Below are 26,013 nucleotides of genomic sequence, written 5' to 3' on the forward strand. Positions count from 1 at the left end.
GAAGTGTGTAACTTGGAAGAATGCATTGTATGTAATGCATTACTGGATCCTGATAAATACAATGATTCCTCAGCATACTGTCAGGGATTTAGAAAGAAGTCAGTGGATGGAAGACAAATACAGAGACGAAGAGAGTCAAGAGAGAGAGCATGATATGAATAATACCTTGTTATGAGTTTAAAGAATTTGTGTATCTTTTTTGGCATCGAGATCAAAGATATGAAGCAGAAAAGGAAGGAAGTAACTTAAATGGTCATATTGGTTCTTGACATGTGATTTAGTCCTTCCTGTGGCTAACCTACCAATCTAACTTGCTCCTTATTTAATGTAGACCCTGGAGTCTGCATAACCCAAACTTCAGTTATAAAACTTAAGTTCTGTTCTAGTTGTAGTTAATTTCATCCTTAAAGTAACATAAGCAGAGCTCGCTGACTGATTCACACAAGAGATACTCCCGGAAAAAATTATGCATGAGAAATGCAAATGTATAATTTGCATGAGAGGCAAATTGCTTTGCCTCTGTCCAGGACAGGCACTGAACACTACCTGAAAAACCTCCAATCCACCATTGTGCCATGCCACAAGGCACAGAACATTCAACCTCTATGCAATGTTTTAAAAATCATCTAGTCCCCTCCACCTTTAATTACTACAGAAATTACAATTAGGTGTTTTGGGAGTACATGGCATGCAAAGAAAACATGACCAGCTTCTGCAGGTATGGATAAACATGCTCTTTCCCAAAGGACACTAACCATGAACAACACAGACATGACCTATAGACCGAGCAGGATTGTGTCTTTGTATGCTTCATGTTCCCACTCTCATAAGTTATTATTGGTATTAATATTTGTTTAGGTCAATATTAAGGCCCAAGTTGAGCACTGCAACAGCCTGTGTCCCTACACAATAGGAGCTGGTAGGCACAGCAGGATAGAGCTATGACCCTAGGAGTCAGTTATTGCCAAATTAAGCTAAGCTAGCTTCTCAAAAAAACCCTTGGGTAGAAAAGCTCCCTTTACACACCTAAGACTATGAGACGACATAAATAATTAATTGTCCTGTATCTTTCATACTGCAGAAAAGATTTCAGGTAATGCAAGCATAAAAACATAGATATATATCTACCATCCACATTTTTTTCCTCATAAGGATGAAGAGTATATTAAGTGACCTTCCTCTCCAATAGGATAAGAAATCTAATGCTAGCTTAGGAAACTTAAAGTTATTAGCAGTTACATATTACTAGCAACATATTTTACACCAGACAGTTATGAAAAAAAAAGTCATAAAAATGCAATTAAATGTCTGAACTGTTGCTATTTTGGAAATTAAAACAACACACGGTGTCCTTGCTGCAGCTTATATTACTTACTTATGACTTCTGCAGTTATTTTCACCAGTTTAACCATGCTTCTTTTCCATAAATGTCTGCTGTAAATAGGTCCTTTGGGAACCTTGAAAATAACAAGATCTGTAATAAAAAAATTAATAACACTCAGAGAAAACTCAGGTTGGAAAGGCATTTTTAGAGTACATTAAAGGGTCTATTCAAAAAAAAAATACTTGCAGAGAAACATCCCAGTGCTCTCTAGCAGGTAGATCTGAACTGTCACTGATGAGAAGTAAAAGAAGGGACACCAAGTTTTCAAAATCCACTTCAGGAATAAATCAAATCCACTTCAGGAATAAATCAGTGGCCATTACGAAATGAGTAATAGTCTAATTACTTTCCAGTCTCCCAGCTGTTGTAGGAAACATGAGGGAGCTGTGGATTATTAGATGTTCTTCTTGTGCTTGATTGTGAGGATTTCTTCCCACATCCTCCAAGAGCCACTGAAGCTAAACATGCTGAAAGCAGGCAGGGAAACCCAGGCTCTAGATGGGGCTGTGAAGGTGCAGCATCATAAAAACTCTCATGTCTCATGTGAGGGTGTGTAAGCCCTCTTTGTCCAGCCATCTGAGGAAAAGGGATTCTTGGAAAAACATCAAAAACACACTGCAGAAAAAACTGCTGTAACCTGTTTGGAAACAGAAGACTTTCAGGCTGGGAGTTGAGAGAAGCACTTCAGGACATGTGTCTTCTCTTCTTTTCCAAAATGCCAAGTGGCCATCCTGTCTTCTTTTTTTTTTTTTTTTTTTTTTTTTTTTCCCTTTAAGTTTTTTTCGAAACCAGAAGCCACAAACAAATTGAGGAAATAATCACATTTATGCTGGGCCCTTTGGCAGCAATCTGTGGTCAGGGTTTTGAATCTTAGACTATGCATTATTATTCTATTTCATATATTTATTATATGACTATGAATTATTATTAGATGAATATTTTTTCAGTCCTGGCCCTTCTTTTTAATACAACATAACTTCTCAAATGATTAAAAATAATTGCAAGAACCTGATCACACCCAAACGAGGTCACCATCTTAGTTTATTCTTACAATATCCAGGCTTTGTAATGTAAAACAATAATAGAAGAGTGCTTTTGTAAAAGCACATGCAAACCCCTTGATGTGATGGAAACAGCTCTGAAGACAAGTTGTAAGAGCCCAGATACGTGAGAACTCTTACTCTGCAGAATTTTAAATGTCAGACTTTGGTGAGAGATGTATTTTAACAACTAAAACATCCTCTGCAAAGATGAACAAAGATTAATGGACAACATACTACTATGTAGTGGCATACTACATTGCCGCTAGATTATTTTTAATAATCTGCCAGTTTTATTACTTATTATCCCAGCACCCAAAATGTGTCATGCAGCAAACAAATGTGAAAGAAAGTACTAACATACAGGTCACCTGAGGGAGAAGAGTTAAGATTTGCCATACTAATCCTGTAACACAAGAACCTCTGTATGATTAGAACTTTATGACAGCAGGCAGTCAGAGGTCCTTATTAAATAATAATTGTACATGAGATAGTAAAAATCTCTGGTTTTAGTTTTATAACCAAACATTCCTGGCAATATTAATATAGTACTACAGCAGTGGCATCCAAGACCTGTATCTCTGACAGCTGCTCTGGGCCCAGACCAAAACTCTGGCTCCCACACCATTAAAAGATTAAATTATTATGCTTTGTTGAAACTTTCTCCTGCTTGCCCTATCTCAAGAGCACTGTATGTGGCTGAGAGCTGTCTTGCTACACTTAGAAGGCAAATGGTTAATAGTAAACTGACATCTGGTACTCCAAAAGCGCCAAGAATCTTACTACAGAGGTCACAAGGTGAGTGGCACAGTCCCCGAATAAAATTAACTCAGAGATTTCATGTAGAGTATCACATTTCTGAGCATATTCTTGACATCTTGTCGTATACACATCACCACTGTTACAAATGGGGCATAATAGCAGTTCCCTTTGAATGTGGTGCTTAAACAGCCAATATTCTTCCAACAAATTTCCTGGTTTTGAAGAGAATTGAAAGCTATACATTTTTAAAGCAATATCTCAATATGATTGCATAACAAGTCCCTGCAAAGTGTCGACAATGACTAACCAATGGAGACAAATACTTCTACACAATTTCTGCCACCTTTTTATTTAGTTCTTATTTTCATATACACATGTACCTGGCAAGACTGCAGTGATAGAAGCATTATCTACAGAAACTGCTTTGAAATTATGAGTATGTAAAATGTTCTTTGAGCTTAGTGGTTTAATGTGACAACCTCACGTGGAGCATGTGGCTGGCAGTGGTGGCCACTACCTGCTCTGCCCCTCCACACGCTCCTTGACTGTCCAGCCCAGTTCCCACTGGTACCCAGGTACTGACAGCAAACTAGGCACAAACACGAGGTAAAGCATGTTAGTATTTTCTCATGGGGAAAATGTAAAGCAAACTGTTTTGGTTTGTATTTGCAACGCACTTGAGTGCAGAGAGGGAGAGGTGCTGGTTCTGCTGATACACAGTAATTACATGACCTATGATAAAGTGTCCGAGGATTTTGTCTTATTTAATTGGAGTATATAAATACTGGTCTGTTTATAACCTAATTTCTGGAGAGAGCCCTCAAATACCATCTAATTTCACCTTTCCTTCTGTGCTGCACTGCTGTGCAGTCACAGCTGTAATACATGAGGAAATGCCAGAGAAAAACCCTTTTCTACTCTGCCAATGAGATGACTGAAAAAATGTTCATAGAGTAGTAAGAAGGGTGAGAACATACTTGTCCAGATGGAATATTGGAAGCAAACCTAAGACTTACAGAGTAATATATATCTTTTGTTATATCAGCTAATACAGGAGCATCAGACAAACTTCTGGGTATACAGGCATTCCTCACATCTGAAATTGCAGCATATGAGAGAGAACTGAATAGAGAAATTCAAATTGGAGAGGAGAGGCAAGGTGAGGCTGAATCTTATCCATAAGATTTTGGCAGTTGCACATTCCATTATCTCATCCAGATTCTTTTTGCAGGGCCAGTTTCTTCCTCAACACACAATTAATGCTTGTTTCATGAGGAGCAGTAGTTTTTAATCTCTCTAAAGGTGAAAGGAACCATACATGCTATTTCTTTTGCAGTTTAAAATCTGGTAAGCACCTGCTAGAGCATCCTGTGCATTCCACAGGATGACCAGGTAGAAGAGCCGTTCCTGTGCTCAGCTGCATTTGCTCTTACATTATGATCAAGGATAAATGTGAGTGTGATTTTCTGTAGATTTTCTGATTTCTCATTATTACATTCTCTCTTTTTCATCTCTTCTCTCAACAAAACCAAGTTATTTACAGTAAAATTGAACACTTTTTGTTGCCTGCCTATGGACTCACTGATATTTGCATTGTATCATTTTAAGAATGAGAGAGTAGCCCTAGAGCTTAGATCTCAGTAATGTAATTCTAACAGTTTGTAGTAAGTTTGTCCAATTTTTATGAACTACTTTTCTTTGACTAAAGGCTGCACTTTGCCTGCAGTAATCTTTTCTCAAAACGTATGTCAGTAGAGTACTTCAAAGCTACACTTACTGTAAAAGTCATACTTGACCCCAGATATACTTCAAAGCTACATTTATTTTAAAATTCATACTTGATTCTAGATAATGTCTCTTAGTATATTCATGTTTGGTTTTGTTTGTTTGCATTTTTTTGTTTGTTCCAAATTGTCTTTTTAGATCAGTTGCTCTGTTGGGTTTTCTCTGGCAATCTGACAGCATCAACTGACCAGCAGTGACACAGCAAATCCAACAAGTCATTAATGGTTTTATGAACTGTAGCTAAGAGCCATCAATTCATCGAAGATGTGAATAGCCTTTACCAGCCTCATGAAGTCGCCTGTAGCATCTGCTCTGCCCAATGCTGAAGGAAACATCACAGTTTCAAGCGACTGTCACAGCACAGGGCTGGGGTACTGGCTGGTGATGACTGCAATGTGGCAGCTAGCATGTACCTATGACAACAACTACCCTGAGTGTTGAATAAATGCTGGAGGACACAACAGGGCTATTTCAGTAGAATGCTAGGGATCAGCAATAAATTGTAACATGACCACTCTTCAGGCTTATGATAAGGCAGGCTAGCTATAATTGTATTCTGCTAAATATGCCTTTCTTCTCCATGACACCAGCAATGAGCCCCAAAGGTAAACTACACAGGGCAGTCTCCTCACAACAGGCAACAGTGACCAGACTCCATGTTCTGTGAGAAAGCAAGGAACATTACAGATCCGATTATTTCATTGCCCCCATCCACCATCCTTAAGCAAGATTTAATAAAGACACTTTTTTTCAAGATTACTGGATGTTTCATTCCTGTAAAAACATTTCAAATTCAGTAACAGTCTGTACTGAAAAAAAAAATTCTGCTGTATGGCTAAAACAAGAGACAGAGAGTAAAACATTTTTCTAGCTACAGTGTGGCAGAAGTCCTATTGTACTACTAGATAAGACTATAGAGTCCTGTCTCTATAATTTTACCCTAGGTGAATGACTTGTTAAAGGAACTACATGACTGCCTTTTCTACCACAGTCCTGTCCACTGCCTGTGCACTCTGCACTGAGATCTGAGGGTACAGGTCCTCCCAGTGCTTTGGGATTGTACTAGGCACTGGTTCTTCATCATCACTTCCTTTTGAATATAACTACTGTCAGTGCTGAAAATATGTAAGTCTGCCTTCAAACAATAACTGGAAATATTACTGGAATTAGCTTGCATGTCAGTGTCACTATCCAGTCACTTAACAATCACTCAAAGAAATGATATAAAATATCACTTTTTTACATAGATGAATAATAGAGTGTTTGTCAGTCACTCTTATGCTGACTGAGCCCCTTTGACTTGCTGAAACTAGAGTCCTTTTTTTTTCCTAAACCTCACGAGAAAATGTTGACAAAACAGGCAATTTTCTGTAATTTCTCTGCAAGCTTCTGTCAGCACAAGAGGCAGTCAGAGCCCGCTCATTTCAGATAACACCACAGGGTAACCTTTGACATCCACCCCCTCGCTGCTGTCGGAGGCTCCTCTAAGTGCAACAGTTGTGTCTTTCAGGTTGCAGGATGCAGACCCACAATTTGGGCTCTTGTTCATTGAAGGCAGCCTTTGTTTCCCAGCTGACTAAGAAGCTCTTATAAAAGGGATAAGAAATGTAGTTAATAGCTTGAGAGTGGCCTAATCATCGGCTGCTATTACCCCTCCAATATTAGGGAGGATGACAGACCTATCAATAACAGAGCCCCAGGTGAGGTACAGCAGCTGATAAGGTGAACTTTGGCTTGATCTTTGCTCTGCAGAGCACAGCACTTATTTGAAAGAGAAGCTAGCGCCTATTTTTTTTTCTTCATATTGTGCTAAAAATCATTCAGCTGAGCAGCTTCTGTTGTGTTTTTCTATCTTAAATCACAGTGATTTGACCAATTTAATTTATAAGCAGAGATGAAAACTGAAGAACTCCCCTATCATCAGATCATGGAAGCTAGAGATATGCACCTGTCTGATGTATCCACTCATTTGAAAGTAAAAGGAGGTGAAATGAGAAAGCAGGTCTCCATATGCTATTCCTCTTTACACACATGTGATGTGTGCACAGATTTGCACATGCATACATCATACACATCCCAGGCAGCTAACTTTTCCTTGAGTAAACAACATATAAAAACTAAACATGCAGCAAATATATTATAACATCATTTTATGGTCACAAGAAGTTTAAACAGGCAGAAACTGCAGACTAGAGAGACTGGATGCACTCTTGCTCGGAAACAAGACTACCAAGTTATTTTTAGTACCACATAGTCTCGGTTACCAGAACTTGCCTAAGAGAGAAAGGACTGGGAGGTATGGGAGAAGAAAGATGAAGATCCAGAGTTGATGAGAGGACTAGGAAGACAGAGCAGAGAGTGGATATGATGTTTAACCGACCTCTCCCCTGGTTGCATTCTCTGCCTCCAGTCTAGAAAGGAAATGAGAACAGTCCCTCATCACCACAGGCTCAGTTCCATCTCTGGAAATGAGTGTGAGTCCTTCCACTGGCTGCATTGTGCAGCCAGTGGTCTGGGGCTGTAAGAAATTGGTGTTCAAGCAGCTAGTACTGGGACTAACTCACCTTCCATCATGATACTGAGAAAGGATGCAAACCACAGAGTCCTCAGCAGGCAGCTGCAGGCTCCCATTATGTTGCACTGAATGGAGGTTAGTATTTAGAAGAGATCACAGCTAAGCAGGCTTTTTTCATTGTCAAACTATGTTTAGTTTGGTGGGTTTTTAAAAATCTGTTTAATCCTTTTCTTTTGAAATAAGGGAACTTTTATTATAACCAGACATACTGTTTTAAAGAGATCCAGTTTTTTGAGAATTTTTTTTTCATCAAGTATTTAACTGGAGTTTTGTTACTAATGCTGGGCTTATAGTAGCTAAAGCCAATATAATACTTTCCTGAAGTATTGCTCAGAACTACTTAAGATAATATTTCCAAAGGCAGAATTCTTTAAAAAGCTATGGGCACAATCTCAAATGGCTCAGAGCCATGTACTTCAGAGTCTGACACTGAAGTATTTTTTTTTTCTAGGCAACTTCTATATTCTTAATCTATTGTGGCAAATCTTGCATCAACTCCTCTGACAGCAGCCTCCTTCTGAGCATAGTCCTGACACTTGAAAAAGCATTAGAATTTATAATCCTAACACTTATGAGAGGATGCAGTGAACAGATTAGGATCTAAACCCAAGGAAACATAAACCCAGAAGAAATAATCTCTGTGAATTCTAGCAGCATGCTGAGGTGAAGGAACCTCCCTGGCTGTGCTCAGGGGCTCTCTATGATCTCCTGGCTCAGAGGATTAGGCAGCTCCTTGCACAGAGATTGCCTCAGCCTGCAAAAGCTAACGTGGTCTGGGAGCACAGAGGGGAGCAGCTTTGGTCTGAATGTCACTGCGGTTCTGGAGGTTCAGCCTGGTCAGAGCCAGGGCCTGGGGCAGGCCAGCACCATGTCCAGGCACTGGCCGCTGCTCCGCCCTGAGCTGGGACCCTGACGGGCCAGGCTGGCTCTGTCCCTCCGCCCGTGGAGCACCCGGTGCTGCTCAGCCCGATGGCCTTGTCCCTTGAGGGCTCAGGGGCCAGCAGCCCGATGGCCTTGTCCCTTGAGGGCTCAGGGGCCAGCACCCCGATGGCCTTGTCCCTTGAGGGCTCAGGGGCCAGCACCCCGATGGCCTTGTCCCTTGAGGGCTTGGGGGCCAGCAGCCACGCCATGGCCGTGGGCTGGCACAGCACAAACCAGGCCTGGACACAGGTGCTGGTTTCCTAGAGCAAATGGGAGCCTGGCTGGTCTGGCTGTGCTTTTTACATGCACTTCCACCAGCATGCAGCTGGGTAGCTACCATGTCTTGTCAGGCCTAGGATATGCACTTGGAACATCTTTCTTTGCCTGCTAAACTCTCTCTGTTCTCTGTGCATCAGGGTCGATGTCTCCATTGTGCCATAGCAATGCCATTAGTTATATTAACCACCCTCCACCCAGAAATGACAATCCAGCATATCTCCAAATTAGCCTTTTTATTGAAATCAATAAAGGAGAAATCACATGGCACTAAACTATTTGGTGGCAGCTTTGTTACAAACTCATTACTGGAAAAACCTTTTAAGAGACCTTTAACCACAGCCATTGATTCCATCACAGCAAGGGTGATCTATGGAGTTAATCAGCTGAGTCACAGCAGAAAGCCCTGGCTGTGTGCTGTCCTGCCTGAATCTCAGCCACACGTCAACAAAAACTAGTTACATGCAGTAGAGTTGTAGCCTCACAAAAGCAAGACTGACACCACCACCAATCCCCAAACAGACTGGTTTTAAAGGCAGTGGTTCACATTCCAGAAGAAATAATAGTAATAATAATGATAATGATAATGATAACGATAACGATAATGATAATGATAATGATGATGATAACAATAATAATAATAATAATAATAATAATAATAATAATAATAATAATAATAATAATAATAATATGCAATTTCAGCGCCAAACTGGCTGGCAAGACTCACTTTGGCCTCTGAAACTATTTAACCTTGGGGCATGACCTGCCTTCCCCAGCACCAGGTCTGGGGTTATTGCAGGTTTTGGACCACACACCCTTTGCTAGGGTGCCCAGCTGGCTCCTGAGCCCTGTCCCTGAGCTCATTCACACAGAACCAGCCCTGCATGAGCAGATCGCAGCGTGCCCCCCAGTCTAAGCAGTTCTCCAGAGATAAGCTTTTAGGAATAGAGCAGAAGTTTCAGATGATCCATTCACAGGGTCAATTTTTGTAGGGCTGACCCTTTCTGACTCTTTCTGATCCTCTACAAGTGACATACTCAAAGTTGTAGCCCTTCATTTTTGGATAACTCTCGTGCTTGTACATCTGAGGAAAGGTTAATGTAGCTCTTTTTTTCCTCAGTAACTACATGTTCAAGCTCCATTTGAGTTCCTTTTTCATTGAGGTTGCTGAAAGAATAGACAGCACCAGTACATACACAGAGCCCTCAGTCTCGTTCCTGGCCTTGTGACAGAATTTAGACAGTAAAACACTTAGAATCAGATTGCTTCACAAGAAAGAATGAATTGAATTTTTTCAGGTATCCAATATCTAAGAGCTTCAAAGAGCTAGCATCTGATAACAAATGATTCCTGCAGGAATCTGATGTCGATTTATTCCAAAATATGTGTCTACCTGCAGTCACTGGCATCAAGCTGCTTCTTGAAAATACCAGGGTATAGCATATGACACCAAATAATTTTTTTACCATTTTTTTGTCCAAGGTGCTTCCAGAGAGGTATCTCCTCATGAGTGCCTGTGCAGTTAAAAAAAAAAAAAAAAAAAAAAAAAAAAGCCAGGACCAAAATAAATTCAGATAGAATGCAAACACATTGTGCAAAGAAATATCTGAGAGTAAGGCACATTTTTTGAGACACGTGACACAAAATTTTCTTTTTACCTCTCAGAAAACTATAACAACCACCACAATTTAGTAGTAAATTTTGAAGTGCTTCCAGCCACATCTGCTGTTTCCATGCAGTGCCTTGAACAGGGTGGGATAGGACAGCACCTCAACGTGTAATTTAAAATTTATCCCAATTTCCAGGTTCAAGGATAGTGGCTTCTCTGGAGACAGTCTGGGCATGTCATGCTTTGATCCCTCAATAAGTTTAGAGGAAAAGCGATAAAAGGCAAGGAAACATTTTGTTCAATACCCAAGTCCACCTTATTCCCATTGTATTGCAGAATCTACTCCACCCCATTTCAAAGCAGACATTTCAGAGTCTACTCCACCCCATTTCTGCACTTTCAAGTGCGCAGACTCTGATTTAATCCTGGAACAGACTCATGCACTTATCATGAGAGATATATAAATGCAAAGCTTACAATAGTGCTCTCGGTGCACCATAATGTCATATGTGTTCAGATATAAATATAATAGAATTTTTTTAAAAATATGAATCAGGAGAAACATACAGATACTCCGTATTCCAAAATTCTAAATTTTGGTCACTGCATGGTTTTTTATGATTGAGCCAATATCCGGCAAAATTAGATTTAGTGTCCTTGCTTCTTATGAAATTACACAGAGGCTGCTGCTTTATTCCTCTACAGGACAGTAAAAAGCAATAAAATTCTTGCAGATTTCGACAGCAGGCAATTCAATAAAAGGCTATGTATATTTTATAAGTACAATAAAAACAAGTCTATAGCTGGATCATAAATGAAGGTTTGTTTGGTTGGTTTGTTTTCTGCACACATCAATGTTGGGGTCTATTTTCAACACAGGATGGTCTTCTCAGCACACAGCCATCCCTTTTTGGGGAGAAGCAGAATGAAATTTATATTTTTATAATGTATTATTTAAGCTTTGCTCAAGGGATTTTGCAATGTGTGTCTGTTTAAAATTTAAAGGTGTTGTGGAACTGAATACTTTCCTATTCTTGATGAGTGCTATAAAATTTTACAATTTTTTTTGTTACACTTTAAAGTGTATCTGTCTTATCATTGTGGCATTCCCTTTTTTATGAGCAAACAATAAATATTTGATAGGCACAAAATTATTTCCTAGACTTCCATCAATGCTCACTGGTTTTTTAATTCTTCAATAATATAATGGGGCGATTAATAGATTGTTGTATTTCTGAGCAGTAGTATTACAATGAATATAGTGACAGTGTCTGTCTGTTGAAATATAAAATTTTATACAAATGTAAAACCAAAACAAACAACATAAAAATGACCCCCCTACATAATTACAGCTGTATCAATTTTTTCTTCTCTCTTACAGAAAGAAATTTTAAAACTCTGAAGAAGCTGATTAAAGAAAAACATATCCTCCCTATTTGTCTCTGAGACAAGTTCTCCATCACTAAAAGTCAGTGCGAGGTTTATCTGAGCAGGGTCTGTGGCGTCGAACCTCAAGTTTCCTGGAGAAGAAAACTTTTCTATGTAACTACACAGAATCCACAAGTACCAGTTTGCCCTTCTGAGTAGTTTGGTAGTTAAAGTCTGACTCATACAGCAAAGTATAGCCAGTGTCATATTTCTAGATGTACCAAGAATACAAAGCTTCAGAAATATATGAACATTATGGGACAGAGCTAAAGACTTTTTTTCATCATCAGAGTGAAGCTAAAGCACTGTCATCCTCATAAAATTGTAGAATCTTGTCATGCAAGAATTATAGAGACCTTTTGTTTACAAACACAAGGTGATGCAGACCATCTCCATCTCAAAATCCAAACAAGTATGCTTTGGAGAGACACCTGTGTCAGCCTATCAAATGTCAAGATTCCCTTTCAGCTCACTTATTAGAACACAGTATTTCTTGCTATAACTGAAAAGGTATGAAACCCACTGCCTTAAAAATAAATTATTTAAATGAATCACAGCAGGGAGTAGAGAGGAGTCAAAAAACATACTATAATAAGAAAAGCATTCAAGGGAGGAAAAATATAGTCTCTAAGCTTAACTGAATGATCATTCATGAATTTGACCCCAAACTTCCATAACCTCAGCAAAAAGTGAAACATACAAACATTAGTTAATGCTGTATCCATTTGCTTCCTTTGTAAAACATAAATTTTAATTTAACAAACTACTCTCGACTCTGCAGCCCTGCTCCTGCAGTCAGTGTTATCACATGAAGACTGCAGAACTGATCACATGAAGGAAATCCAAAATGCTCTTCATGCCATACTCATGTTTAATTATAACTGGTACTGTGGCAGATCCTTTTAAAACATGATTTTTTTTTTTTTTAACCCGTAAAAACATGATTTTTTTTTTTCCTGAAGAAAATGCTGGAAAGAAGAAAAATATAGCAAAAGTAGCTGTTAATTCCCCAAATCCTGAAAAGTAAGCCTTTACAGGAGCTCACAGCACAAAAGTTTCAATGCTAATTTGAAAGTGCTCTCTATCTCTTAACCATATAGAATGATTTTTTTTCTGTATTTCAGATAATAATCATTATTATTATTATTATCTGACTCACACCACAATGCCTTTCTCCCGCTTATTCCATCTACTAAGTGTGCTGCAGCCAGCTGCCATATCTTGTATCCCTTTTTCCACAAATATTTGTGCAGGAACATCCTTTGCTTATTCATTACTTAGCCCTGTGGGATCCTGACTCTTAATGGGTACTGCCAGTGCTAATTCAATATAAATTCTGAGCCAATATAATATTCCAAATCTTGCACTGACAGCATTATGAAAAAGAGCAAGGTTGTATCCTGTAAACTTGAAGAAAATTCAAGACTTCATGACTGGCAAAGGATCAGGTGGGATAGAAGACAATGCTTTATTATTAATCCTGTTTAAGATAGATACTGTATCACATAAATGCAGAAATCCATCTTAGCAAAGAATTTAGTAACTTCCAAAATTATGAGAGAGAAAATGAAGGTTTGGTTTGTAATTCTCCACCATGATCTCAGAATTCTGCTCCATAGTTCAGAGCTGTACCAGATAATTCCCGTTGCAGTTGTTTTCTGTTAGCCACGGCAGAGACAGAGGCCATTCCAGTGAGAGGAGGGGAGAGGAGTCTGGCAGGTGAAGAATCATCAGCACCATTTTAGCAGAGAAGGTACAGGAGCTTTCAAGACTCTCACTGAGATCCCAGTTTGCAATATGAACTTGACATTAGTCGGGATATCTTCAAAACTGAGATACGCTGTTGTGGGCTTCCTGCTGGGGACTGTGCTGTCATAGCCAGAGGATGAAACTTGCTGAGTCAGGTATAAGCTGCGTGTGTGTTTCGACTCTATACAGAAATCTCTCATTTAAAAAGTGGAGTATATGGTTTCTTTCCTATCCAAATGCTTAGGAAAGTTACCTGGCTGACCAAGCAAGGTGCAGAGTTAATAGTTTGGTTGTTTAGAGAGAATATCCACAATACCTCCCTACAAAAGCGGTTTGTGAAATCAGTTGTGGTGAAAGTCAGATGACCCTTGTGACCAACTTCCCCACCAGCAGGGAATATTTAACTCCCCACACCTGGAGCAACTGAAGCCTTACTCTTGTCTCCTGAACATGCAACAAGGGCTGCGCTGTTTATGCCACTGGGGCTAGAGCTGAGTTGTGAGCTGATTTTACATCTATTCAATAAATCATTGTTCACTTTTTGCAACACTTTGCACTTCTAACTATGAAACCACAATGTTCTCCATACAGGCCAAAATATACGCTTTGGTTGGCTGCGTGCCATTTCATCTCTCAAAACTTCCTTGCCCTACTGCTTATCGTTCTTAGGTAGTGCTTTATTTGGTCATGTACTCTAATAAAGCCTATAAGAGACAACTACACAATTGTGTTATGTTAAACATCATCCTTCTATTTTCTCATTTCTGTATTACAGTTTTTATTAGGATTCCAGTCCTATTAATGTAGGAAGGATATGTACTTAATATGAGAATGTGCATTATCAGTCTTGAAAATACAGGCAAGAGACCAAATTTTGTTCAGATATATCACTTGCTAAAGCAGGGATGGCTTCTATCTAGGAATCCTTCAGCTCCCATGGAACAGCTTGCTCTCCTTCCTGCCCCAGGGTTTTAGCACGCTCTCTTGCTCCAGTTCAGCTACAGGAAATCTCTATGGCTTCTACTCAGGTGAGATTTTCAGGGGCACGAGCTGAGAGTCGGGACAGCTTCGCTACAGAACCTCATGCTCCGGTTCAGAGCTTTGCCGAGGCTGCTGCCGCTGCCCAGGTGTGAGCAGGGCCGTGCCCAGGTGTGCCCAGGTGTGCGCACACAGAGCCGGACCGGGCTGCATCGACGGCTCCCAAGCAACCGGGAGGGCCGGTCTAGCTGAAGTCTTTGTGATGCATTTAAAAAACTGAAACAATCTCATCTGTTTCTTTAAAAACATTAAAGACTAAGCATATTTAATACTAATGTTTTGTCAATTTATTTCCCGCAGAAAGGGGCGGGTTTCGGGTCGGGCCGGCGGGGCCGGCCCGGGGGGCAGCGGCGCCCCCTGCGGGCCGCAGCGGGGGGAACAGCTGTGCGCAGCTCGGACTCCGGCGCGGTGTGCTGGGTGCGGGCCTTGGAACGGCTGGGCTACGGGACAAGCCCGTGCCCCAGCACATCAGGACAAGCCCCGTACCCCAGCACATCGGGATCTGTGCGGAGGACAGCGGGCTGCAGATGTACTGTCTGGTGGTGCCCTCCTGGCAGTGCTCACAGCAGTGCTGGGTAGCAGCTGCAAAGGGCAGCAGGCGCAAAGGGAGGGGACAGGACAGGACGGAACGGGACGGGACAGCTCGGCCCAGGGGGTTTGGGATGCAAATCGTTCCTGCTGAGCGCTCCGGTCAGACAGCTCCGCTCCCACGCGGAGCCAGCAGGGGGCGCCGCCACCGCCCCGGGTGGAGCCCCCTGCGGGTGGGAGCAGAGGGGCCGGCGCGCGTCACGTGACCGGGACGCGGAAGTGCCTGCAGGAAGGGGGGGCCGCTGCTTCCGGTGCGGACCGGGGTGGGCGCGGGCAGGGCCGGGGCCGGGGCCGGGGCCGGGGCCGCACCGACAGCGGCCCGCTATGAGAGAGGCGCCGCGAGCCGCAGGTGAGGCGCTGCCGCTCGTGCTGCCGCCGGGCCCGGCCCGCGGGCCCGGGGCGGGGCGAGCGCGAGGCCTTCCCGCGGGCCCGGGCCCGGGCCCGCGCTCTCCGGGCCGGGCCGGGGTCCCGGGGGCCGAGCACCGGGCCCGCTCCGGCTGAGCCTGCCGGCCGCGGGAGGCGCCGGGGCAGTCGGTTCCCGGGCTGCAGCGATCCCCGGCATGCCGGGACGCCGAGAGATCGCGGTCCGCAGGCCGCGCCGGGGACGGGAGGGACTCCCTGCGAGCCATGCTAGAGTTCACGGCATTTTAAAGCAGCCTAAATGTGGCTTACATCTTTTGCTCAAGGTTTTAGCGTGCAGATTGGTTTTTTAATTGTTATTGATTGAAGTAGAAAGACTTTGTTCTTTTATGAGTTTGGAGTAAAAGTGCAGAACAAAACAGATTGTAGAAGGAGGCAGTGAAATCCCTTTCGAAAACCGGTTTGCTTGACTTCTGAGGCTTTGCTAATTGAAAATATTTTACTTACATTTTATCGGCATGACGACTTAAAATACAAAAAAGTCTCCTATCATCTGGAAATGTTTTTGTGGTGACATGCTGACTCCCTGCTGAAAGATGGCAGTTTAGATTATCAATAATTGTATATAAATTCTGTAGGCATCTGTCTTTAAACTTCAGTTGAACGTCTTCTGAAGGCTTGTTTTTTTTGTAGGCATATATTGGAAAATAGAATCTTAAATCTGAGAATATTCTGAAGGGAGGTAAGGAACTGCATCTGTATAAGAAAATCGGATTGTTTCAAAAACTGGATGTAATACACACAAGGTATAAGATTACTTGAAATGCTTTAATAATTATATCAAATTGTTTTAAGCAAAGTGGTAAGAAAAACTATCAATTGAACTGGTGCAGTATTCCCTTGCTCCCTGGAAAAGTATTGGTAACTGATTCAGTTCTGAAGAGGGTTGGTGCTTTGATGAAAAGAACCTGAGGAGTGCTGAAGACAGTAAATTTAAAGGTGTCTTCTGCAATTATATGAGTGGCAACTTCATGGAACTTGACCATGGAAAGCACTTGCTGCTCCATGGCTCTTCATGAGTCCCACAGCACTCAATTTACACATTATCAAATAGAAAAATTGCACAAGTTTAACTTAAGCAGTTAATGTTGGTTTTTCATAGTGGCATTTAAATTTCTGACATTTTTAATTACAACAGCATGCAAATTTTTTTCAAATTAAATTTAAAATTTCAAGTATGCATTTGAAAAAGCTGTATTACTGCTAAAAGGGCTGTTAACCTTTTGGTAAGACATCTTGATTGTGTGAAAATACAGAGGTGAAAATCTGGGAGCTCTTAGCTGAGATTCTGTCATGTAATTGTTATGTTGTTACAAATGCATGAGGAACAAGCAGGAAAAGTTCTGTGCAGCAAAGGTATCAATTTCTTGATTGACCTTTTAAATTCTGTCTGATTTCCCCAAAAGGAACATCCTAACCCTAACCCAAATATATCAATAAGCTTGGAATTAAAAATTGTACAAGCTGTTGCTATTCCACCTTTCACTTAGTGAAACAGTAGGGAAATACATGAGAAGGATCATAAGCATTATTCTTAGTGGGGTTCTGCCTGTGCTTCCAGCATCATCCTGTGAGTTGATACAGTTGCTTTTGAGACATTGATCTGAAGTGAAATATTTCATGAGTAAAATTAGTGTTTTTTGGGAGATAAATGAGATGATTTTGTTGGCATTTGAAATACAAAATCTTTAATATGCTTGTATAAACTGTGGAACATCCTGGAGTTAGAACTCTACTGTATAATTCCATGAAAAAACGGTTTCATTAGCCTAAACTCGTGTTTGAAATGCTTAGTCTATCCCAATTGCATAACTTGCTGTTGGTAGCTCCTGCTGTAGTTCATGAGTCCTCTTGAAGAGAAGAAACACAGCAAAATATGCTGGCATAGCAATTTGTGGCCTTAGTACAGCTTTCAGAAGAGAGAAATGAGGTGGCTTGGGAGAAATAAAACAGTGGCAAAAGGTTGAGTTCCATGTGAGTCTGTTAAGAAAAAAAGAAAAAAACTTAGAAGAAAATGGAATGGTCAATACTTGACCAAACAGAATTTCTAATTTTATTTCTTATTTTTATTTTATATTTTTTTCCTGCAGCACAACACTAAATTTGTAATGAAATGGAGTCTGGGTCAAGCTCCTTTCGAGTGGAATTTCCAGATTTTTCTAGCACCATTTTGCAGAAGTTAAACCAACAGCGCCAGCAAGGACAATTATGTGATGTGTCCATTGTGGTTCAAGGCCATCTCTTCAGAGCCCATAAAGCTGTTCTTGCAGCTAGTTCACCTTACTTCTGTGATCAGGTTCTCCTGAAAAACAGCAGGCGAATAGTCCTGCCTGATGTGATGAATCCCAGAGTATTTGAAAACATTCTTCTGTCTACCTATACAGGCCGGCTGGTAATGCCCGCGCCAGAAATTGTTAGTTATCTGACAGCAGCAAGTTTCCTTCAGATGTGGCATGTAGTGGATAAATGCACTGAAGTGCTTGAGGGAAACCCAACAGTTCTGTGTCAGAAGATGAATCATGGCAGTGACCATCAGTCCCCAAGCAGTAGTAGCTACAATGGCCTTGTTGAAACCTTTGAACTTGGCTCTGGAGGACAGTCAGAATTCCACAAAGTGCAGGAACTAAGGGATGGTGAAAATGAAGAAGAGAGTTCTAAAGATGAACTGTCGTGCCAGCTGACAGAACACGAGTATCTTCCCAGTAATTCTTCAACAGAACATGATAGACTTAGCACTGGAATGACCAGTCAGGATGGGGAAGAGGGAACTAGTGATAGTGCAGAGTACCAGTATACCAGACCAATGTATAGCAAACCCAGCATCATGTCTCACAAGCGGTGGATCCATGTGAAACCAGAAAGGTTTGAGCAAGACTGTGAAGGTGTTGATAATCCTTATGATGAACACCAAGTTTCTGAATCCATGAATACCATCCAGGCAGATCACTCAATCCAGTCTTCAGGTGTTGAAGATTTTCACATAGGTGACAAAAAGATGGAAGCAGAATTTGATGAACAGGCAGATGAAGGTAATTATGATGAACAGGTTGACTTCTATGGGTCGTCTATGGAAGAATTTTCTGGTGAAAGGGCAGATGGAAATTTGACTGCTCACAGACAGGATCTTATGATGGCAGCGGGCTATGGTGAAAGCATTGATATGGCTGCTGGGATTAAAGAAGAAACGTCTCTCACTGGATTCTCCCATGCCGATAAGCTCTATCCTTGTCAGTGTGGAAAAAGCTTTACACACAAAAGTCAGAGAGATCGGCATATGAGTATGCACCTTGGTCTTCGACCTTATGGCTGTGGTGTCTGTGGTAAGAAATTCAAAATGAAACACCATCTTGTAGGCCATATGAAAATTCATACAGGCATAAAACCATATGAGTGTAACATCTGTGGGAAAAGATTTATGTGGCGGGACAGTTTTCATCGGCATGTGACCTCCTGTACCAAGTCCTATCAGGCTTCTAAAGCTGAGCAGAGTACTACTGAGATGAACTGAGACATTAGTGCTTACATTTGTTTAATAGAGTAAGAAAAATAAACTAATTATGCAAATAATGTCTGGTACTTGCTAGTGTACATTCTCAAAAAAAAAGTTTTTATAAGTATGCTGGTATGAACAGATCAAATATATTTTGCTTCCTGCAATATTACTTCAGGTGTTTATTGTGGGAAGTGCATGTGGTTAATCTGAAAGGTGCCTGCAAAATGAGGTCTGAGATTGATTGTAACCACAGCAGTATTTAGAAGCCGTCTTGTATTTCCAAGTCATCTAAATTCACAGTAAAACTCAGCTCTAAATTGACAAAAATCCTGAAAATACTTAGATGAATGAGAAATTTAGGTAGTACTCCTTAATGGAAAAGAAAACTAAGATGACCAAACTGGTGTTTATGATTCACATTTAAATGAAGAAAAAAGAATTCCATCTCAAGGTCGAAGGCTGCCAACATACTTAACATGCGTCATTAGATAGTGTGCCTCATTCAGTAGCCTTTGTTGTATTGCTTAATGAAAGGTAGTGGTAAAGGTGGTTTGGCTTTCCGTTATCCATATTCTTTTTTAAAAATTTATCTTCAGTAAAATAAATGTCTGATTTTGTGCTGATTTCTATTTAGAGTCTGTAATGCACTTACAGTTTTCACTATATAAACTTCAGTATATATTAAGTATACTTCATACTTGCTCTTCTAGGGTCTGATGCTGTATGACTCTTGACTTCATTAGATTTTAATTACTATATTGTGAGAGCTTCTAGAAGTGTGTGTAATAAGTATGTCTTATTAAAAAATAAGACACCAACTAAAAGTAAAATGTAGCATTTGGAACTTAGTCAAATCAGTAAAATATTTAAAGTGTAAATTTCTGTTCAAATTTTTGTGGCTTACTACAGTAGCAAGTACCAAACTCTGGATTCATGAACTGACGTGTTACTGGTACAAAAACTTATTCGAGAACTTCTATCTAGTTTTAGAAACCTGCTTTAGGAAAATTACATAGTCATTGATAGATATTTATACTTTTAATTCTTTACTATTTGAATAGTATATAATACTGATTCTTGGTACTGAACTACTGTGACTGGTGATCACAAGCAGAGATCTTGTTTACTTCCTCGAAGTTGCTTGTGGAAAACAGTAGGAAGCATGTGATTTGGATTGTCTAATGGTACTGCAGAACATGGTACCATGCTTATGTCTGAAGCTGGTATTTTTGCTGGGAAAGTGACACTTGTTCTATGTTAAGATGAGGATCTATGTGTCAGGCTCTCATTCATGGAGCTAGATGGAGGAGCGTGTATAGTTCTAAGGGACGCTGCCAGCTCTGCAGATTGAGTAAAGGCATCAGTTGTAAAGGTGACAACAGGATCTTGGGGTTGAAAGCTTAATGCAGCCCAATGCAACAGCAATTGCTTCTTAGTAAGTGAAAGCTTCTTCGTAGCTTACTGAAATATGACAAGGAAAGAACACACATAGAATATAATAGAAAGAGGTGATAACCAAGTACAGTGCTGTCCACATAGGGAAAAAGTTAAAGACCTAAGCCTGTCTGGCCCCAATTTCTGTATTAGGCACTGCTGTGTGCAGAATAATGTACTGGAACAGATGACCCTGTATGGTGAAGCAAAGCCACACAAAGATTATTACACTTCAGATTCTTTTTTGAACTCCCAGTTACAAATTGTCTTAAGATACAACTGAACTGTATCCTGAAAGTGAATGTCTGCTATAAGCTGAGGGTTTTCTACTCAGTGAGCTGTAATTACTGTAATTTCTTTACTGGCATTCTATTTTTGTTTTATTTTTAGGAGACTCTTAATTATTAATCTTCTAATGCTTCAAATATTTTTTCACATGGAATTTTCTTAAAACAGATGTTCCCAAGTACAATAAACCCATTGCTGGCAATGGGCATGAATGATCAGCACCACAGAGTTCCTGTTCTTAGCACTTGATTGAACTCTACAGATACCATGGTGGCTATGTTTAACCTTTGTGATCAAGGTACTGAAACAGGGATTTTGCTCTTTAACACTGTAACCTGCTTAATGTATAGCACTTTGTATTTAAACAAAACAAAACCAAAAAAAAACCCACAAAAAACCACAAAAAAACCCAAAAACAAAAACGACAAAAAAACCAAACCATAATACTTTATAAGTATGTTTTTTAAACTTAGAAATTATATTCCCTCTATGGTTTGTTTACACACTGCTAACACTGTCCTTTTTAATACTAAAAATACTATAATGATTGCCTGTTTACATGAGGGTAGAAGAAAGGGTTCTTGCACTCAGTGGCCCTATTTTTCCATTCTCCAAGGCCTTACCCATACATGGTGTCATTTCTGCAAGTACCATCATCACATTTGAAGGAAGGCATTAAAATCATAGAATGGTTTGGGTTGGAGGGAGACTTTGAAGGTCATCTACTTCCAACTCTCCTGCCATAGGCATGGACAACTTCAGCTAGGCCGCGTTGCTCAGAGCCCCATCCAACCTGGCCTTGAACATGTCCAGGGTGTTTATTCTCATATTCATTTCAAGAATGACCTTGTATATTACGTTAGTTCTCAGCCCCTTTCCAATTGTCACTATAGTTTTGCAAAAGGTATAGGGTGCCTCTTCCCATTTAACCATAAAAAAGGCTGGACAGAAACACCAGCCTGGAAACTATGGTCAAAAAAAAAAAAAAGTCGAACTTAGACCATCCTACAGAGCTGCCAGCAAAACTGTTTATTTTACAAGCTTGGAATGACTTTTATATGGGATATTTCAAGGTTTGATGTTACTTCTATTTGCAGTTAGATTACTTTGAAATAAAGCTTTAAAATCAAATGTACTGCGAGAGACACTTTAAAGATTTTATAACAGGTTCAGTAGATCATATTATAGAACGATGTCCTTTTTTAATGACTTAGCATGAATAGTAATTTTTTAGTATTTGCCTCTTGCTGTTTTACCCCATATTATGGCATTGTCTTGAAAGTCCAGCAGATGTTGCTCCACTGATTTTTGTAGCACTTGGCTTTCTGCTGTTAATTTACATGAAACCAATTGATTGCAGGAAAATACTGATCTGATTGTCATGAGGTCAAGAGAGGATTAATGATTTAAGGACAACTTGAGATACATGTCTAAAATCCTTACTTTTGCATGTCACAGGTTAAACAGTTGTCTTGTAGTGTTTTTCTTGAACTCAGTTTATTGCCCTTTGTCAAATTTCTAATCACCATTTCAGGTACTGGGGAGAAAGATAAAAAATCACTTAAATCATCTTCCTCAGGCTCAGCTTAAGTCTAACACCTATTCTCCCTGCCTCTGTATTCTCAGTTTCCCTTGCTTTCACCAAGAGTTGTATTCAGTTCCTGCCATTTCCTTTAGTAAGGTGACAGGTCACAGAGGAGGTTGTCATTTGCACAGTTCCTTGTCTGATGCTTTTAATTTCTTAGTGGGTGTCCTCTGGTGCTTTGGCCTGGTCAGTGTCACTATTCATGGTGACACTGGGCCACAGTCCCTTCAGGGATGTGTCTGTTCCAGCCTGGTTCTTCTGTGAAACTCCGTTATTTCAGAGGTGTACCTGCTCTGGCAGGGCATTAGCTGTAGGCCAAAGTCATCTTAGAAGTGATCTCCTCAGGCAGGGAGTGTGTCCTTCTGTGCGTGTGTCTATACGTGTTCTCAGTGACTTCTTCAGGTGTTTTCCCAAGAGTAGCTGTTCAGTTTCTCCACCTGTACCCCGGAATATCTTCTCCATGTGTATCCCTGCACCACTTGCTAGCAGCTGCTACTCTTCCTTAAGTATATTTAAGCAGAAGCATTATGTGCACCTCTGGTTGAGATTTTGGCTTGCAGTGGATTGTTCTCATCCATTTTTTGTGCACACTGAACTTCTTTTGACTAGTGCAGGGCAGCCTGCAAACTCTAGCCACGCGTCACCTCTGCCACTGGTGGCCAGTGCAGTTGAACATAGCAAGCCAAGATATACAAATGCAGCTTCTGTCAAGCTTCCGATATCTTTGCTAATGGATTAGCCTTGTTCAAGGTATGAAAAATTATTTCTTATTTGTGGGGAGGAGGGAAGCAATCCATATATATATATATATATGTATATATATAATATGACTGCATATGTATATGATGAATTTCATTAATTTTCCCATATGCTTCATTACCTTTGATGATGTGGCTGTTGGCTGTAGTAAAGTGAGCGTCCTCTGAAAACCAGCAATATTGTATACGCAGGTGGCTTTCAGACTTTCCTGCTGCTTTGAACCCATTCATTGTCCTAGCAGTGCCAAGAAGACTTAATGATACTACAGCTAAGTTCCTTTTCATTCCATTTTGTAACTATGATGTTAATTACCATGGAATCTCTGTAAATGCCATTATGAAAAAATCAACTGTTAGCAGGGTTAAAATCTGCTTAGGTGTATATCGGACCCTTTTGAGGGAGAAGGTTCCTATTTCACACACCAGTGTTGGTTTGCAGGGTGCTTTTTTGTTTCATTTTTTAAACTATCCTTGTTAGTTTTATGGGTGAGCAGATAGACCCTAGAAGATATTGTCAGTATAGTTTTTGGTCACAGCTTTTTTTGATCTGAGGTGTGTCTAAGGTTGAGAAACCGTCCTGTATCATAAGCAAGGCAGATGATCAAAGACTGATGTATTAAGCATTCCAGTATTATTGATCATGAAAGAATGGAGGCATATCAGAGTTTGGGGTTTGTAATCTCAATACTTTTGCCAGGGTGCCAGCAAGATAACCTGTCTCTGAATTATGAGAGCCCACAGCAGTACATTGAGTGTTTTGCTATAACAGAATTAGGACCTTTCTCAAAGCAACAAAGAAAAGTTGGGGTTTTTTTGTCTTTTAAGTGCTTCATTGGGTAGCTTGGCTTCTTTAGCTATTAGCTGTAAACTGTCAATGGCCATGGGGAAGATGCTGGAAAAGAAGATGGTATATTTTTAATGTGATTAAATTGCAAGTTCTGATTTTTGCTTGAAGCCTGTGTCTGTCGATTCCTGCTCCTTTTATTTTATTCATGGGATTCCATATTTCTTTCAGAAATGTAACTGTTTATGCAAGTCAAGTGAATCTTCCTTAATGAGCTATAAGTTTTTATTCTAAACAAGTCATTTATAATATTAAATTTGCATATCTTGATATTTTGTGAGATGTTATGCCTGTATTGCAGAGGTTGGATAGTTTTGTCTATAAATATTGCTGTCCTAATTGTACAGCATGGTTTTAATTTAATGTTACTGTTCAATATTTTCTTCTTATAGAAGAGTCCCATGCCCCGTTTTTTCTATAACATGTTTTAATAAATGTTATCTGTCAACTTTGTAAATGTTTTCTTAAGCTTGAATGAAAGGAATGCATGTCTAGTACTAGTATTTAATATTTCACTTTGCCAAAATAAGTGCTCAAAAGTACAAATCCAAAAGTTGTTGATATATAACTTTATTAAATATATTAAAAAGTGTATCTAGTAATGTGTCTTCTTGAAATAATAACATGCCAGCCTAGTCTAAGAAAACATTAAACTAAAACCTGATTTTCATGGCACCATAAATTTGATGAATTTGTGGGATTAGACCTATTTCTTTACTGCTTTAGGTAACTGGCTTCCGTGCTAGTTCAAATTTGTCAAACAGGTTTTGTTATAACTGTTTTTTGCAGAATGGTGATCTCAGGAGTTACAATAGAGAATGTACATGCTGATAGGAGAATTCCAGAACACCCACTTCATAGTAGCATCAACCACATGTCCAAAAGGCCTCTTGGTACAGTTGAAGTAAATACAGATAACATAGATTTTTTTTTATTTTCTTGTCCAAGTATGAAGGAAATTTCATGCTGTGAAAGGTATTAAAGATTAAGTTTCTCTAACCTTCCTGTGAGGATTCTTTCTCTCCTTTACTAAATTTAGGTACTTATACTGAACACTTGATTTTGTCCAGCCTCCATGTGCTCAGTCCTTGTGAAACTGGCCCAGCTGCTGTTTAATATGTAAGCAAAAAACGAGCTCGCTCTTATTGAAAGCATGTTCAGTCAATACCTGGAGAAGTCAATATTTACGTAACACACTCAGTCTTCAGCAAATTCAAATGGAATATGGTACAAGAAAATTAATTTTGTATTTTGGTTACATTTACTGAACACGGAAGAATAAGCCCAAAGTTTTCTGCCTATTCAGAATTAGTTGTTTGAGCGGTTTTTATCTGAGCGAACAAATACAGTTTGTCTCTGTGCTCTGTAACTGTTATTTGTGCCCTGGCCAGGATGCTTCCCAGGCCGCTGCTTTATTTGATCAGCATTCAGTGCCTAATGAAGATTCTGTTCTGTGTGTTAAAGGGAGAGAAAGACATACCTCCAGAAGACAGAATGTGGTGTCCGGGTGGATACCCCAGAGGACCTACTGGCACCAGTCACTCTGGCTGTTTTCAAGTAGTACATGATAACGAGTACATGAATTGTCTGGTTCATAAACTGAATCGTTGCACTACCTGACCTACAAGCATATGCAGGATAACACAACACAAAGAGTTAGCCGATGCTTGCTGAAGTGATTCCTGTGAGTGACAAGGCCAGTATAACACAGGTGAACTTTTTAATTCTTTGCTCAATAAAGGTGGCGGTTAACAACTGGAGCAAGGGATGTCCTCCCCAAAAGCTCCCTCGCTGTATATGCGGCTGCCCATCGGGGTGCGGCTCTGAGTGCGCGATCTCCTCTGGAGCTGCCAGAACACCGTGAGAGTTCTCCAAGAGTTCTGCCCCCGTTCGCACCGGCTGCGGCCCACGCTCAAATCCTTGCGCCTTCGGAGGGGTCGCGCTGCCCCAGCGGCTCCGCCGTGCCCCGGCGGGGCAGCGCCCGAGCGGCCCGCGGCACCGCCCGAGCGGCCCGGGGCACCGCCCGAGCGGCCCGG

The 26,013-nt window shown here is 40.5% G+C and overlaps 1 protein-coding gene across 4 annotated transcripts; it reads left to right on the forward strand.

The window, feature by feature from the left end:
- The first annotated feature begins 14,972 nt into the window (after positions 1-14,972).
- ZBTB43 (zinc finger and BTB domain containing 43) lies at positions 14,973-24,571 on the forward strand. 4 transcript variants are annotated; one of them, XM_030286922.4, is made up of 3 exons: positions 14,973-15,504; positions 16,209-16,257; positions 17,666-24,571. In XM_030286922.4, the coding sequence occupies exon 3, from the start codon at positions 17,689-17,691 to the stop codon at positions 19,081-19,083; it is 1,395 nt and encodes a 464-aa protein (XP_030142782.1). In that variant the 5' UTR covers positions 14,973-15,504; positions 16,209-16,257; positions 17,666-17,688; the 3' UTR covers positions 19,084-24,571. The 4 variants fall into 4 exon arrangements, with proteins under 4 accessions (XP_030142782.1, XP_041575720.1, XP_030142780.1 ...); XM_041719786.2 differs by lacking the exon at positions 16,209-16,257 and having other exon boundaries at positions 14,973-15,406; XM_030286920.4 differs by lacking the exon at positions 16,209-16,257 and having other exon boundaries at positions 14,974-15,504.
- Positions 24,572-26,013: the final 1,442 nt, after the last annotated feature.

Source organism: Taeniopygia guttata, chromosome 17 (assembly GCF_048771995.1).
Source record: "Taeniopygia guttata chromosome 17, bTaeGut7.mat, whole genome shotgun sequence".
Lineage (NCBI taxonomy): Eukaryota > Metazoa > Chordata > Aves > Passeriformes > Estrildidae > Taeniopygia > Taeniopygia guttata.